This window comes from Poecilia reticulata, chromosome 4 (genome assembly GCF_904066995.2).
Source record: "Poecilia reticulata chromosome 4, P_reticulata-male-v2, whole genome shotgun sequence".
Classification (NCBI taxonomy): domain Eukaryota; kingdom Metazoa; phylum Chordata; class Actinopteri; order Cyprinodontiformes; family Poeciliidae; genus Poecilia; species Poecilia reticulata.
Genome location: NC_088833.1, coordinates 20480974 through 20497335, shown reverse-complemented (window position 1 = coordinate 20497335; position 16362 = coordinate 20480974). Strand labels below are relative to the sequence as shown.

The 16362-nt window shown below is 40.0% G+C and overlaps 1 protein-coding gene across 1 annotated transcript in view; it reads right to left on the bottom strand.

Moving 5' to 3' along the window:
- Nucleotides 1-513: 513 nt before the first annotated feature.
- Nucleotides 514-16362, bottom strand: part of LOC145551475 (semaphorin-6B-like) — a 59851-nt gene continuing 44002 nt past the window's right edge. The window contains exon 7 of the mRNA XM_081606455.1: nucleotides 514-9363. Coding sequence (XP_081462581.1) covers nucleotides 8456-9363 — 908 coding nt within the window. The 3' untranslated portion in view covers nucleotides 514-8455. The remainder of the gene's footprint in view (nucleotides 9364-16362) is intronic.

Sequence of the window (16362 nt, the reverse complement as noted above, 5' to 3'; positions counted from 1 at the left end):
ACAAGCTTCCTACTGACGTCAGAGAAAGCATTCAGAAACAGACCAGAGTGTTTTTCATCATCTCTGCTAGTATTTTGCTCGTTTTGTTTCCTGCTTATTAACATAATCTTAAACTCGTCCATCATTTGTCTTTACAATTGAGGTCAAAATTAATAGTACCCCTACAAAAAAAAAAATCTATATATATTTTTATTTTTTAATTGATTAATTTTCCCAAAATGTAGGCTAGAACGTCTTCCATATTGAATGACTCAGGATTCACTTCAAAATGAGCAAAAGTCTCATCTGTTGTGTTTTGGTTCACCTGATTAACATACCTTTCGTAATGCCATCAAATCAGATATACTTTGCAGAATTAGCAGTTTTGTTCTGCAGTGTGCCTTAAAAAAAAAAAAAGGCATGTTGTAAAATCCGTTATCCACACACCGCTGTACAGGAGGAACTCAACGTGCTTCTGTTTTTACATTTTTGCTTTAACTAAAGGTAATAAATAAAAAGCCAAAGACACTGCGGTCAATGATCACAACTTAGACAAGAATGTCTGAGTGGTTTATTAGAATAAGAAAATCAACACAGAGCAAAGTCTCCATGCGGAGTGACAGGCAGAGCTCGGGACATTGTGGTGGACGGTGAACAACTGCTGGAGTGAGTCCGGTTTTCATGTGCCTGCGTGTGTGTGCTGTGCAGCTGTCAGAGGGTGCATGCATGTGTTTGGCGTTCTGTGTGACAAGAGACACGTTTGTTTTGCGGACACGAGCGCACACACCTGCATGTACGGTACAAAATTCACACATCGCTACTTCAGTACATACACACGCACACGCACACACACAGAGGCTGTGTTGTCATGCAGCTACTGCACTGAAATTACATGTAAGCATTTAGGTTATGTACACATAGCAGGGACATGTGTTGCCATCTGATGACAGCCATCTCAAAGCCCCCAAACTCCCCGCCTTTGGGATCGGCTGGGAGTGTGGGGAGTTCAGCCTCTGGTCGGGGCGACAGGAAAACGGGGATCCTTCACAGTAGCAGGAGACTCCACATTAGTCTTTATAAGTTAATTTACTTCCTCTCTTCTTGTAATTCATCATTTAAACAGGACACAACACTTCGGTGCTCACAGTACTGCTTCATAATAATAATAATAAAAATAATAATGATAGTCATCAGGTTCAGCTTCATTGTCATCAATGAAAAAAAAAAATTCGGCACAGCAGAGAATTGAAACATCCCACAGAAGATTTAATTCAAATATCTACCACAGAAAAACAAGTAAAAAAAAAGAAAGAAAGAAAAAAAAGAAAACAAATCATCAGTGCCGTTTAAACACATCTACAAGTTCACAAACACGCAAATGTCAGCTGGAATCTTGCTTTTGTGCTTATTCCTGTCGCAAGTTGGCTTGGATGGGAGCAGCTTGATGACGCGCCATTTCTTCAATTTAGTCCCCGTTTCTGAACAACTTTTAGGACGTATAGAGGAAACATGCAGACGGGGGGCAAGACGGCAGTAATCGGCTGGGGACTCACACTGCAGGGCCACATGGTGAAAAAAACCCTCCAACCCAACACACACAGCGGCACAGTGTGTTCAACGAGAGCAAAAACACAAGATGATAACAGCGTGTAAATGGGAATTTTGTGCATATGTGAAACAGAGAAGCTTTTTCTTTTGCCTTGCAAAAGTATTCACACCAGTTGGAGATTTTCACGTTTTGCCATTTTTCAACCACAAGCCAGAAATTTTAAGTGTTAGACAAATCCATTGGTGCATAACTGTGAAATAAAAAGAACACGACACATGGTTTAAAGAAGAAAAAAATCATAGCTGAAAGTTTCTATGTGCATTTGCAACCAGTTCCCTTTGTCCCCTTTATCCTAATGCTCCCACATTAATTCAAATAACTTTCACAAGTTTTAATCTAAGTGAAACAATACAGATGTTCTGGAGTTTGGTTAAAAATGTTCAGAATAGTAAACAAACAACATAATTTAGACCAAATCTGGCCCAAAAGCTAAAGTGGAAAATCTTTCACTGCCACAGGGGCAAAAAAAGTCCAGAATTAGAAATGTTGTCCTGCAGCTCTGTGTGGAGAAAAAGTAGCACATGTAAACCCAAACATATAATCGCCAAACATCATTAAAAACACCACCATGTTTCACTGGTGATGGCAGCGTCATGCTGTGGAGATCCGTTCTCTCTTTTTTTGGAAGAAAGGAAGAAAGAAAGAAATGCAAACAATACATTTCTGTAGATTCGCAGAACTAGAAGAGTTGCAACAGCTGCAGCTGTAGTTACAGTTGAAAATGTAAATTGTAAAGATTTTCAAAAAGAACATATCCTTCACAATCCAGCCGCAATTACGCACTACTTCGTGATGGTCTGTTAAATAAAATGCATTGAAGTTGGTGCATTATGACAAATTGTCCTAAGGGTATGAATACTTATGCAAACCCACTGCAGATGCGCCAAGAAGGGAAAAAAAAACTCCCAACTTAATCAGTGACGGCAAAGAATAGCAATTTCTCACACGAGAAGCTGGATAAACATGTAAAAGAACAAGCTTAGCATTTAGGATCTGACATGAATTTAAGGAGGGTGGGGGCGTTGCTAAAAAAAAGAAGAAAAAAAAATCAGTTTTTGACTCATTAACCTGCAGACCTTTAACAGTGGAAAAAACACAATGAAAACCCTGGCTTTTACTTAGAGGAGATAATACGAATGGGTTCCCAGGCAAACTGGGCTTAAAAACACAGCTGCTGCTAGAAGAGAAGGAAGAGGAATGGAGAATTACGTAAAGTATGGAGAGATGAGGGAGGATGAGGGCTTTAATAAACAGACTTGCCTCTATGAGGTTATACCTGAATACTTTAGCTGCCTTGTAATGTTGAACTAAAGTAATCAAATTGTGCAGTCGGTAAGATAACATCATGAAGTGCTCTACCTTTATTTGAACCAGCCTGTGTCAGGCTCCGGTTTCATTTCTGATTTAATTCAATTACATTCCCCAATTTGTCAAATGGGGTACTTGCGTGTATGCGTGTGTGTGGCTGGTGGTCTGTAAAGGGTCAGAAAGCGCTGGCTGAACGAGTAGCTCCCTCTCAGAGACAACCTGTCTGCAGCAATCTTCCTCAGGGGGCACATCAGGCCATTAGAGGGGCCTGGCGTGTACTTTGCCTCATCAAGCATGTTTAGTGAAACACCAGAAGAGATGCGGAGTGAGGACACGGCTGGGTGGGCACGCCGGGCCCAGATAAAGAGGCCGCATTCAAAAACGCGCGTCTAAAAAGACGCAGAAATGGGAACACGGGATCAGGACGAGAGGCTGGGGTTCGCAGAGTGGAGCGGTCCTCGACACTAATGACCCGTTTCAGGGTCGAATGTGTAAAGCATACACTGCGCTAATGTAGCGAGGGAGTAATGTATTAAGATCACATTTGCCTGTCTGACCTCCTACGCTTGGTCTTGCTTTTATAAATCTTTTTAACTGGACTGCCTCATGTATTTTTATTTATTTATTTTTTCCTCCACACATTTTCATTGTACACCAAATGAAAATATTTCTCTCAGCTCGTTCCAGAGTACGTTTTGAGAAAAGGTTTGCATGTGGACAGGTTGAAGAAGCACACTTCACATCCTACAGCAGAAGCTGGACTTCTTCCCAAGCAGACTGTTGTTGCTGTCTGTGTTCTGGATAAATGAATGTATATTTCTTTCAGCATTCCTTATCATGGCTTCACACTGGCAGCACTGTTTCTGTAAGCCATTTCCAAGCTGTATGCCTCACAGCAGTGCAATGGATGTTGTTGGCTCACAAGGTCCAAACCTCTTCTGCAGCAACATATTTTCTGTACATTTTTCAAAGCTCTCACTGTAAGAAGCAGGTATAAGCCTACCCTCTCTTACAAAACTTATTTAGCCAGTTGACAGTGTGCAAAATGTCTTATTCAGAGGTTTTTTGTTGTTTTGGTATAGTTTGAAATCGGTTACATTATTCCTGCCTTTTACCAAAGTTGTGTTTACGCTGCTCGTGACTTTCCTCACATAAAGCTGGTAAGTGTAATATGGATAGACAGAGAGTTTAACATTAGGCACCATCACAATGCCAGAAAAACCATTCCATTCTTGAGAGCTGATTATTTCAGACAGTATGAGAATCAGCCACGCGCGTTTGTCATGTGATTTGTTATACGGGGAGTCTGAAAGTGGCTGCTTGTACGTTTTGCAGGGTCCCGTATTGCTCTCAGTTTATGTTTAATTTATCGACAGCGATGAGGATAAACCCCTGTGTATTTAGGACAACAGATTTATATAAATATAGGGGAAAAAAAACAAAAAACTTAGAGCAGACCAGCACAAAACAGCTGCAGGTTATTTAGAGGAGCAAGCATATACAAAATGTAAATATCAGCAAGAAAGAGACTGATGCGTTTTTTTGTTTGTTTTTGATTGTCCTGATGCTGTGGTTTACGTTTGAGTTGAAATATGAAGCGACAAGGGCAGTGGCGAAGGCAACCATCATCTTTTGGCCAGTACAGTAGATGGTTACTATGGAGACTGAAGAAAGGCTTTGAACAGACTGCTTGGGCATCAAGATATTTGACGGGTGCTGCTCCCCAGTCGAATGCTTATCGGCTCCTAAAGGAAGACAATGTTTTATCAATATCTCGAAGAAAAAAGAAATGCAGTTGTTGTTTTATTCTGTTTCTTAGCATACTTGAAATTATAAATAAATGACTTGTGATCCATGGGTTTATTTAGCCCGTTCGTGAAAAATGAAAGGCAAGAGAGCAAGGCGAATCGTAAAACATTTCTGAAAAGTTTTTTTTACTTCCAGATGAGAAAATAATGGTGGCGAAATGTCTGTATATTTAGAAGAAATATTAAATTTTGTATACATAATATCACAAATGGCAACTAAATGAGTTCCTAAAACATAAACAATTAAGAGTAAACTCTTAAAAGAAAATAAAAGGTGTGATTTTATTTTCATAGAGGCCTAGTTTTTCTTTGCTCTTTGTGGACTGAGGGACTCGTCATATCACCCTGGCAAGAGTGTTTATTTTTGTACTTTTCGTCATTTGATATCAAACTTTTTTCAGGCACAACTAAAAGTTATTATCCAAAGGATTCTTCACAGCAGCCATGCATCAGCTTAAACCTGCCGCTTGATGTTTCACACAAATAATGCATAAATACATGTGTAGTTGTTGTTCTTTGATCTGACATCATAATTCCTCATTTTATTGCATCAAATGGCCTGAAGAGGAATTAAAACAGCAACCAGTGGACAGTGTGATTTAAGATGTTCTAAAAATAAAACTGGGAAATTAAATTACAATCATGTGAAAACGTGGGCATTCTGTCACAACTATGAATTGTTCATAAAAAATACTTTACGGCTAACAAAAATAAACTGATGTGCCAATGGTTAATTACATGGGGAAAAACTGGTTTGCTTACATGAATGTAATCGAAAGAAGTTGAGACAATAAAAAAAAAAAAATTAAAGTACCAATTGGTGAGGGGGCAGAGTGACATTCTGCCACCAGGTTTCTCACTAATAAAATGGTTTGGTTTAGCTGTTTTTGTCCCTCTGCATGTTACACCATGCTGTTATTTTTCTATGTTCTAATTCCACTGTAACTCAGCCTGGGGGTCCGGCGCTCTTTTGCTCAGTTCAGTGAACCATCATATTGCCAAACGGCAGTGGCTGAAAACATGATACATTTCCTAATTTACAGAAGAGTTTCAACATTTGGGTCAAATGTGAGGTAAATCAGAGGGGACAACTAGTCCTGTACCGTGTTTAAAGAAAATGTTTGTAACCTTTGAGATTCTTCACATCATGTTAAGACAAACTCTTGTGCATTTCTTCAAAACTGTGAAGTGAAGGGAAGAGGATATATGGCTTTCTCATGCGTTTGTATAAATAAGAGTGTTTATATTCAACCCCTTTCATTCTGATATCACTAAATAAAATTCAGTGTAAGCAGTCCACCTGTATGTAACTTTATTTCAGTATGCAGTCTGCCATAAACCAAGTAAAGGAACATGGCGTGCTATTACTAATACTGATCATTATCCTGATAGGAGACGAGCTCAGAGGTTCCACACAGCAAGAGATACAATGAAATGCTTTGGGTTCGATTGGTCCAGTCAAAGTCCACTCCTAAATCCAAATGAGTGACAACATCTCTATCCAAACTTACTGAATTTGAGCAGATTTCTAAAGAAGAACAGGATCAATATGTTAAAGTTTGTAACATATTGAATAACTGCAACAACAGGCGCTTCTATCGAGAGTCAGGGAACTGAATCCAAATGCATTTCCTGCTTTGGGGGATTTTTATTTGCAAAACATTTTTGAATGATGTAACATTTTTTTTCCACTTTACAGTAACACACTACTTCATATTGGTCTATAAAATAAAATCCCAATTAAATACATTAAACTTTGCTACTGTAATGAAACTAATTGTGGAAAAGTTCAGAAGGCGTAAATAGTTTTGCAAGGCAGTGTGCATTATTGAGTGTTTTTTTTTTTTTTGCCAGACCCTTTTAAGCTAAGCTATAAATCGTAAAACACATGTGGCCTTGTTATATTAACAATATCAATCATGTAAAGGAAAAGAGCCAACTTGTTCTTCTATTTCAGCAGGATTTTAGGCCCAGTCTGATACTTTTTGCTTACATTTTGCAGCAGCACACACTGCTCCCACACAAAGCAGTGACACTGTTAGTACCTATTTGTAAATGTAAGGCGGATGGGGTTGAAAAGATAAGGTTTGGGCGAGAGCGAAACTGATCAAAGCCGTTTCTTGCACTCAATATGAGCAACACAGTGATGTAAACAAGCCCCAAGAGACTCTCTCATACACAAGCTGACAGACGCAAACAGAGCTAAATACCACCTTTTAACGAACCCTGACCCAGATGGATTAAAGCTAAGCATATCTACATTTGAATCAAGAACGGATGAAAGCGGACAAAAAAAAACATAAAACATGAAAAGATCAGACAACGGAGTGAAAGAGAAACTCCACACCCAAGTGCGCGCATGGCCATCTGTTTTCTTTATCCAGCTTTTGTTGGGAGTCACACTGAAAGGGACAAAAAATAAAAAAGGGACGAAGCCACCAGGGATGACCATTGTGATGGTTAGCCGTGTCCCAACACTGACCCACGCTGGGGCTTCAGGCCCCAGGTCCTCCCCGCACTGCCGACAGTGATTTGCCGCGACCGGTGATCCGCAGGAGATGCCCGAACCTGACTGGACGGAGCTGAAGCTCTCCTCATTGCTATTCTGCTACGCTGTGGTGAGTCAGATCCCTGACTCTTAATTGTTATTTGTGGCCGCAGTTTCTTCCTGCGCCCGGGGCACAAAGAGGCTCAGTGTCGGCAGAAGAGACTGAATGGAGCTCCCAAGCGGCGGAGCCTCTCCGCCTCGGTCAGATCGCCAGACAGCTCACATTCCCCCTTCTTCAAATGCACCACGGGTCCCAGGGAGGCCTCGTTTTGGGTCGGGTCAGACAGACCCAGGCATGTGGAGAGAGCCAGAAACTGTCCTCGTCTTCGTTGTAAAGACTCATTTTATAAAAAAATACTTAAATTAGATAGTCCTTTTCTCGTCATTGTCATTCATTTAGCTAATTATTGCTTTCTCTTACTTCACCATGGCTCTGTACAGCCCTAACTAGCCATTGATCAGCCGCTTAAGCTTCTGATTGGTAATCACACTTAAAATTACACACAATAAAATCATTTCTGTATAAACAATATTATCACCAAATTCATTATATAGCCATACTTCACAGTTAAGACAGGACGCTGGTTGGGGTTGCTGTGGCCAAACATACACCCTTACATGATGTATGATTTCTGTCTTTTTCAAGGTCCTCTGGCAGAGCTACGACAGTTTTGTCTCGTCTGAAATCCAAAGTAAAGCACATCGTTGTCTGCTGGCTGCCACTGGCACAAGACAACAGAGACAAAAAAATTCCCCAAAAGAAGGTCCGATCATGACTTAGCAATGAACGAAGTGGTCAAGGGGGGCCTGTCACATTTGCCCTTGAAAGGAATATTGTTTTGTTTTTCGTTGTTGTTTTAGGTATAAATCCTTCAGTTGTCTTTTCTTGGCCCCACTCTTTACCTTCCTGTGAGACTTGTTGTGTCAGAGCTATGAACTGCGGGTGGCACATCACAGGCTATGAACAGAGAAACTCAATGGTTTGAGAATTATCTCAACTTTCAACTCTTTTCTCTCTGCCTCTCTCTGAATGACGTCAGGACATTGAATGACAGTGAGAGAGGACAGAAAGGATAAGGTCGGATCAGGACGGCGAGTCTGAGGGGTGGATATTTTCCAGTTTTCTGTTGGCAGGAATGTTTTTTTTTTGTTTATTTTTTTTTAACCTAGAGAGCTTGGCATCAACGCTCGCTTGACTTCACCTCATTGGCCACTGGGGGTGTGCTCTCCCATGTTCTTCCCCAGAAGGTGGCTGAATTCAGCCAGCTCTCCCAGACCTCGAGGTCCGTGCATGTCTGGCCTGATGAGACCCTGGCGCTGGGCGTAGTAGGGCATGCCGTTGTTGCTGTTGTAGTTGAGCGCCTCGTGACTCCAACGAGGCTCTCCGTAGTCCACATGTGGGGTGGGAGCAGAGACCACCCTACGTCGATCTGGCGAATCCTGGGGAGTGGCAGGGTAGATGTACTCTCCTGCTGAGTTCCTCAGGCTGCCGGTGGGACGGCTGCCTCCATGCTCGCCTCTTTGGGTGGCAAGGATGAGGTAACGCTGGCGATCAGAGTGTGTGGGTAGGACCACCTCGCCGGGGTCCTCTATCCGTACCAAACCCCCACCTCCTCCGCCTCCGTGCAGAAACTTGGAGCTCAGGTAGATGACGGCGTTGCTGGGACACGGGTTTCCCACGGAGGTGAGGAAGGTCTGGCTCTGGTCCCAGTCGGCGTCTGGGAGGCGCATGACTCGTTTCTGCTGCAGCGGGGTCTGCTCGGGAGTGGGCAGTAAACCTGGGTCAATCTCTCCTTTAGGCCAACCGTTGGGCATCACGAACAGGTTATCTGGCTGCGAGCGCCGCCTCTCGCCTCCGCTCGTTCTGGTCACGCTCATCACCGAGCCGCTGCGACCCTGCCCCAGCATGGTCTGCTCTTTGTCGTTTTTGCGACGGGCGCCGTTGGCTCCAGAGCCGCGGGAGCTCCTGTGGCGGTGGCTCATGATCCAGCAGACAGTGAGACCAGAGAGGATGGCTCCTGTGGAGAAGGCTGAAACGGCAGACACCACCAGCAGGTTTACGGACACCAGGCCGTCCGGCTCCTCGATGAAACTCTCCTGAAACAGTATTCCTGCAGAGGAAGACGCAACAACACACAAAGACAGGAGGGTCGTCAGTCAACTAGTGGGACCGTCTTAATGGCGTAAATATTTCCTGTATTAAACTTGTGGGAGTTAATGAACGGCCAAATAAAACGACTTGCTTTCTCCCTTTCCTCTGTGGGTGGGAATGAGCATATGTTTTCCAGCCAAGGTAGCTCTGGTTAATTGCCTTCATTACATAAAGTGGATAGTGATTTTAATGGCTATAATAACTGTCTTCCTGATTGAGAATGGCTCTCAACCGTAACATGTTTTGCAACATTAGCTTTACAGGGAGAAAGCCAAGTCTGGCAGTAATGGTGAGTAATAATCAAATGTTTTCATTTCATAAAATCTGCAGTGTTTACAGTAAACAACAGAGGTGAGGGCAACCTCGTGCAACTTCATCTACAAAAATTTGGTTGCAGAAAACTGAATCATCGCTCCGTAACTGAATTACATTTAAATTGAAAAAACTGACAAATTACTTTTGGCACCCAATAAAATATTTGAAAAAAAAAAAAACAAACAAACTTTGGAACAAAAGTAAACATACACTTTATTGGATCTTACACATGAATCCGAATGACTTATGTATTCTCTGCACACCAATTGCAAAAATATTAATATAAAACGACCTGTTAAATGAAGAGCTGTGCAAGTAATGAATCATCGGACGACCTCTTTTCTTTATTGTGGCCTCACAAACAGCTATAAGTGTAATCACGAGGCACAGAATACTCAACTTATTTGAGTAGCTGAGGGGATTTCCTCAAAATAGCAGCACAGGCAGGGCAAAGGGTATTAATTTCTAATGACAAATGAATAAAAAAATATTTTATTTAGCTAAATCTTAAGAAAGAAGCTGATTAATGGGGGTGAACCAGGCCAAATTAGAGGCAATGACTTCATAGCCCCACCGATGAAGCACACATCAAAAACCTTTGTTGATGCATCATGGGATTTTTTTTCACAAAGAAAAATTCAAAATACAAGACAAATGTGCAAATGACATTGCAAAATCATTTCTAAGAAAACGACACAAGGGTAAAGGAGATAATTTCATTTTACTGAACATTAACAGAGACATATTTTTGTAGGCGAACTGAGTCAGACTGAAAGAACTTCAAATAATAATAATAATAGTAATAAGGGATGGGGGCTTCATGTTTTAAAGATGTATCAAAACATTTGCAGACGACAACACAAATCATCATGGATATGCAAAAGTATTACCTGACTAGATTATTGGAAGTGAAGATGCTGAGGAAAACTGATTCTGTCACAAGAAAATAAACAGTATAGAAACAACAAATATCTACTTACAGCAATACTTTTGCATTAAGATAATTTATAAATCACTGCAATCACTGTGAGCTGACAGTTTGAGTTATTTGTTATGCACAGGCAACATCTGAAAAATGCCCATTATTAGAACATTTGTTATATAGTCACTGATGTTTTGTCTACTGTTTTATCTTTATCATTTAGTTTGTGTTTTTATTATAGGCTTATGTTATCTATAGTAAATATGCAAAGCTTTTTCTTTTAAATCATTGCACTGAATAATAAATGTCTGCTTTTCATGTCTTGAACATTTATCAGTGTGTTTATGGATAAAGGATATCACATGTGCAAATGAAAATATTCCACATCATCTTTATACAAGTACATTTAATGAACTCCCTCTCCGTGAAAATCTTATGAATTATTGAAGACAAGACTGCAGCGAGACCACAGCGCAGGCTGCCATGGATCAATTAGAAAAATGCCAGAAGAAAAGTTGTTGGTTTTTTTTCCTTTTGGCTCCACAAGCTCCTGGGACCAACAGCGGTGAATACAATGAAATTGTGCCAAGGGAAGCAGATTGGAGAAAAGCAGATGAGGAAAAGAGGAATGAGTTACAAAGAGAAAAAGAGAGATAAAGAGAGGGAGAAAGACAGAGAGTTGCCTAAAGCAAACTTGAGCATTTGGGGGCTTAGACAAACAGTAGTAATAGTTGTTAAATTACAGCAGCAATAGTGGCAGAGGCAAAGTGTCTCCACAAGGACAGGAAAATAAATCCTTTTTCACAGAAAATTAATGGATATCATTAATAGGAATTGGAAACCACTTACTCACTAACCCTATGCAGAAAAAGAGAGAAGGAATGAAAGTATTCCAGGAAATAGTCATACAGTTTTTGTTTTTTTAAATAAACAAACTTATTTTTTTTTTTATGGTTTGATGAATTATTTTTTAATGGGGACTCGGGGAAGTTGTTTGTGTAGAAGATCCTGCAGTGAGACTTGGCCCGGTGGGTAATTAATGTGGCCTGTGGCTTTGTAATGTAAAGTGTTACTCTAGACACATCGGCATTAAGCTGAGGAATGGTAGATTAAACCCTGTGAAAAACCCTTAAACCGCCGCGCCGCACCAGAGGTGATGTTGTACATGTTAAGCTGTTAATATGCACAAGACGGAGACCAAGAATTAATGCAGACAGTATATATATGTTCCTGTCTGGGCCCAGACCCGAGATTCTATAAGGAGCAATTACTGTGATGGGAAAAATACACAGCAGGTACAACAACAGGGCAAAGGAGGAAGCCACAATCTACAGACGCAGATTCAAGAAATGTAAATGTTTCTCCCCCAAGTAATTTAGCGTAATTACCGAGGCAGCACAACGACATACAGTAACCCTGCTTGGGATTCAAACCACAGCTGCATCCTGTGGGATTGGAGAGTCATGAGTGCCTCTAATAATAACAGAAACACCAAGTAAATAAATGAAAACTATTTGGATTTTTAACTGAAGGTTTTAAATCTAAATTAGTTTAGCTAAAAATCACAGTTAGCCGCTTATGGAAAATAAAGATCATGAATCATTGTCTACAAGAGTACGAGGCAATTCTGATTTCAGCTAAAAGCATTCATTCGCTTCGGGGTTCTTGTGTAACGTGCAAGTATCAAAAATAATAAAGCCTATACTAAAACTCAAAGAGTGTGAAGGAAAAGCAAAAACATACTTCATTTATAACTGGCAACTACCTTAGTTGAAGATGAAGATGAAGATACTTTTCACATCTAATTAAAAACCTTCAATTGAATTTTCATCAGTTGCTTCACTGCGACTCTTCTGGTTTTTCTTCTCCTGGCTAAACTTTTCACTCGAAGCCGACCGATTTAAAATAACTCTACCAGTTCTCGTAAGAAGACTTGTACAAGCTTGTTCGTGGCTTCGAGCATTTTGTTTCTCTGTAGCTTGTTTGAAACATTTACCAAGATTTTTCCTGCGGGTGATTTCAAGCCTGTGTGCATACGTTACCTGGTAGAATACAGAAAATCCAGATCGACTTCAAAATGCGAACCTCGTTCTTGTTTTAAAAAAAAACATTGGATGCTCTGGTGTCAGTCAGTCTAAATAAACCGGGGTGCAAATTTATTAAGGTATTCATGTCTGTGATGTATGCATGTAAAATTCAAACTGAATCTTTATATTATTTAGCTTGTTTTAAGATAATAAAAAAAAACAAGAATCTGAAGGAACACATTTGTCTTACTCCTGTTTTCCATTACAGACTCATTCACATTTGGATAATACAGAGCATTAAAACTATTACTCCTTAAAACAGCGTCAAGTGGTTCGGACAATCTTACATGTGTCATTTCTGGTAAGAAATGAATGTGGACACCATTTATCACTTTTCTTTCTGCTACAAAATGCTTGGAGCTTGTGTGGTAGAAGCAGAGCTTCCAGCCTGTCAGCATGATTGCATCTGCTAAATAGTAACAAAGGGGAAAAAAAGAACATTTCAGTGAGATGGTGCTATTAAATATGTCCTCAAACAAAACATTGGGCATCTTTTTTTAAAAAAGGTTTGCACCATTGTTAGCATTTCTCTCAAGGGGGCAGGAAAACATCACATTTAATGACATTTAATGACACTTTCTGACAAGTATTTATTTTAAAAAGGTCGAAACTTTTGATTAGTGTCGTCTCAAAGGAAATTTAAGTGGATTAACATTTTCTGTTCTTCTTTAGTCAATAATTTCACTGTTGAGCTTTTTATTCACAACCTAAAAGCATAACTGCCCTCTAAAAGCCAAGATGACAACGACACAGACATTTCTTAAGCCTTTTATCCATTTTGTGTCGCCAACAATTGGACCTCCGAGTTCAGACAAAGGATTCTCAACGCTGTCGATGCAAATCAACATCCTCAACAAGTTTGCCTTTGCCATTGATCGAGACCTGCTGTAAAACAGGCCATGTTGGTGAATCAATATCCGTCCAGCACTAATTACTCCTTTATTACCAGACTGATAAGAGTGGATCCGCATGAAAGCGGGTTGTAGTTATTGCTCGTTAATGACGTGACAGGAACGTTTTAGTTCTTCACCTCATCAGAGGAATCCTTCCCTACATTCCCAGTCATATTTTATCAGGGGATTAATGTGAATTTATGCAAAATTTGCTTTTAATTCACTATTTTGTGTGATGCCTTTACCCTCTAATTTCTTTTCACATCAACTCTCCCTTAGTTCGGCACCACTTCTGAATATAAATTTTTGGAAGAAAAAAATTAACTCCTCTTGAAGTTGGCCCAGGGTAATAGATTTAAAAATGTGCTTTGAGGTATTTAGCAAAAGGTTGAGCTCTGAGGGTTCCTTTTCTGAGCTGCACGATTCACAATAACTCAAAACTACGACAACTTCTCATTCCCTGTATTGTTTTCAGATAAAAATATGTTGGTTTTTTTTTATGTATTTGATAGATTTAAGCTTAAATAATAAATGTTTTTTTTAACTGAGTTATACTTTTCCCTTTAAAAATTTCATTAGAGTCTTGGCATGAGCAAAGACTTTCTGTGAAGGGGCTTGTAAATGTATTCATACCCCTTGAATTGCAACTAAATCAACACATCTTGAGTCTAACCAGCTTTTCACATGAATTTTCTCCCCGGACTCAGATCGGAAGCAAAGTGATGCTTCTAATTTTCAATTAAATTCAAGTCTGTTTTTTGCCTGGAGCACTCTAACGCATGAATATAATTTAATCTAAGCCATTATGTTATACAGGCTACATCACCACAGCATGATACTACCACCACCATGTTTCACAATAGGAGTTGTTTTGTAATGGTGATGTGCAGAGTTTGGTGTCTGACAAATCTAACCTAGTGTTATAATTACAAATCTGACAAGAACACGTATTCCTCTGTGTTCTTTACACAGCAAAAACATGTTCCTGTTTGCAAAAACTGGAAATAGTTGTGCAACAAACCTTCCTGCTAGATAACGCGCTCAACAGCGCTTTGTGTGTTCAGAGTTTGAGATACTGTTTTGCAATCTCTTCTGGCCTTTTTAATAACTTTTTTCCTGACTGATTTCCTGACTTACATTAGTGAGTCTTCATGATAATCATTAATGTTCTTCAACTGACCTCAAGACTTCACAGATGTATTTATACTGATGGTAAATTACACGCAAGAAGATTTTATTCATTTTATTGGTGATTTCTCTAGGCAATTAGTTGCACTTGATTTTATTTAATAAAGGGTAGTACAGAAAACACTTATGTGTTATGGCCAATGTATGAAACACTTCAGAATTTTTATTTGTGCAGCTGGAAAACATCACTTTATCATTCTTCTTCACATGTATGTACTGCTATTAATTGGTCTGCCACATCAAGTCCCAACAAAAGACATCAACGTTTTTGCAACGTGACAAATTGTGAAAAAGGTTCAAGGCGTATTAAAACTTCACATAATTCATTCTGTAGAAAAATCTCATGGTTTCCAAATATTGTTGAAATCTAATTTAAAATTCCCCACAGTCTTCTTTTCCCCCCAATATGATCACAAAGTCAGCTCTTGGTTGTTGGGCCTGATTGGCTAAATGCTCTGTTTTTTCCAATAGCTCAGCAGCCATTTTTCTATGTTAAAATCTACAAGTTTGGCTCAAAAGTTGCTTCTTTTTAAGTGAAGCTAAAGTTTCTCTCCCCAAATCTGCAAATGTAACACACACACACAAAAAACCCATCTGCTGGTTAAAACAGATACAAATAAAAAGAGGTCAAGAGTGTCAGGTTTAACTGATTGACCACAGCTTTGGCTACTTAAAAAAAAAAATTAAAAATGAAAAGGCCAAAAAGCACAGACCGTTTCAGAGAGATAAAATTAATGACCACAAATCTGAAATTTTTCACACACGCTACATCTGGAAATGCTCTGCAGAGGTTACAGATGACATTTATCTCCACTGTGGTTCAGGGTTGCTGCATGACACTTCTGATTAAGTTCTGCATACTGCAATAACAGTGCTGTCACATTCACACAGGGGGAACGGTTCCGACTAAAATGGACACAGACCGGTTCGGCTTTTCCTCCTACGCATGGACGCCCCATTATCGCAAACTTATGATTTTTCTTGGATGAACAAAAGCTAAGCAAACATTTATAGCCAATGGCTAAAAGTTATGTGTAGCATGCACACATATTTGGCAGCGTGTGTGTGTTGTTGTTGTGACACATTTCTGTGGTTGCTACCAGGGGTGACAATAAAAACAGCTGGCTGGGCACTCTGTCCTTCCACAACTTCTTTCCCAAACCCGATCGCTTGTTAAAGCTTAATGGAAGCCAACAGGCTGTCTGTCAGCCCGACGAACACTGAGCTGTTTGTCTCGAGGTTTCTAGCTCCAATTACAACATAACGAGGAAAGGAGAGGAACGGGGAGGCAAGCCAAGGAGAGGAGAGAGATTTTTACAGTATGTGTGCTGAAAGGAATTGGGAGGACAAGTGAGGAAATGAGACAAAAGAGATGACACAATAGAAATGAGAGTACAAGAGCAGAATTCAGCCAAAGAAAACAGCTCGGGCAAAAAAAAAAAAAAAAAAAAAAGAGCAGATAGGAGATGATTAAAGCAGTGAATGGAGTAAGAAAGGCGACACACGAGCAAAAATGGACTAAAAGCACAAGAGCTATAAAAGCTCTATAGCTA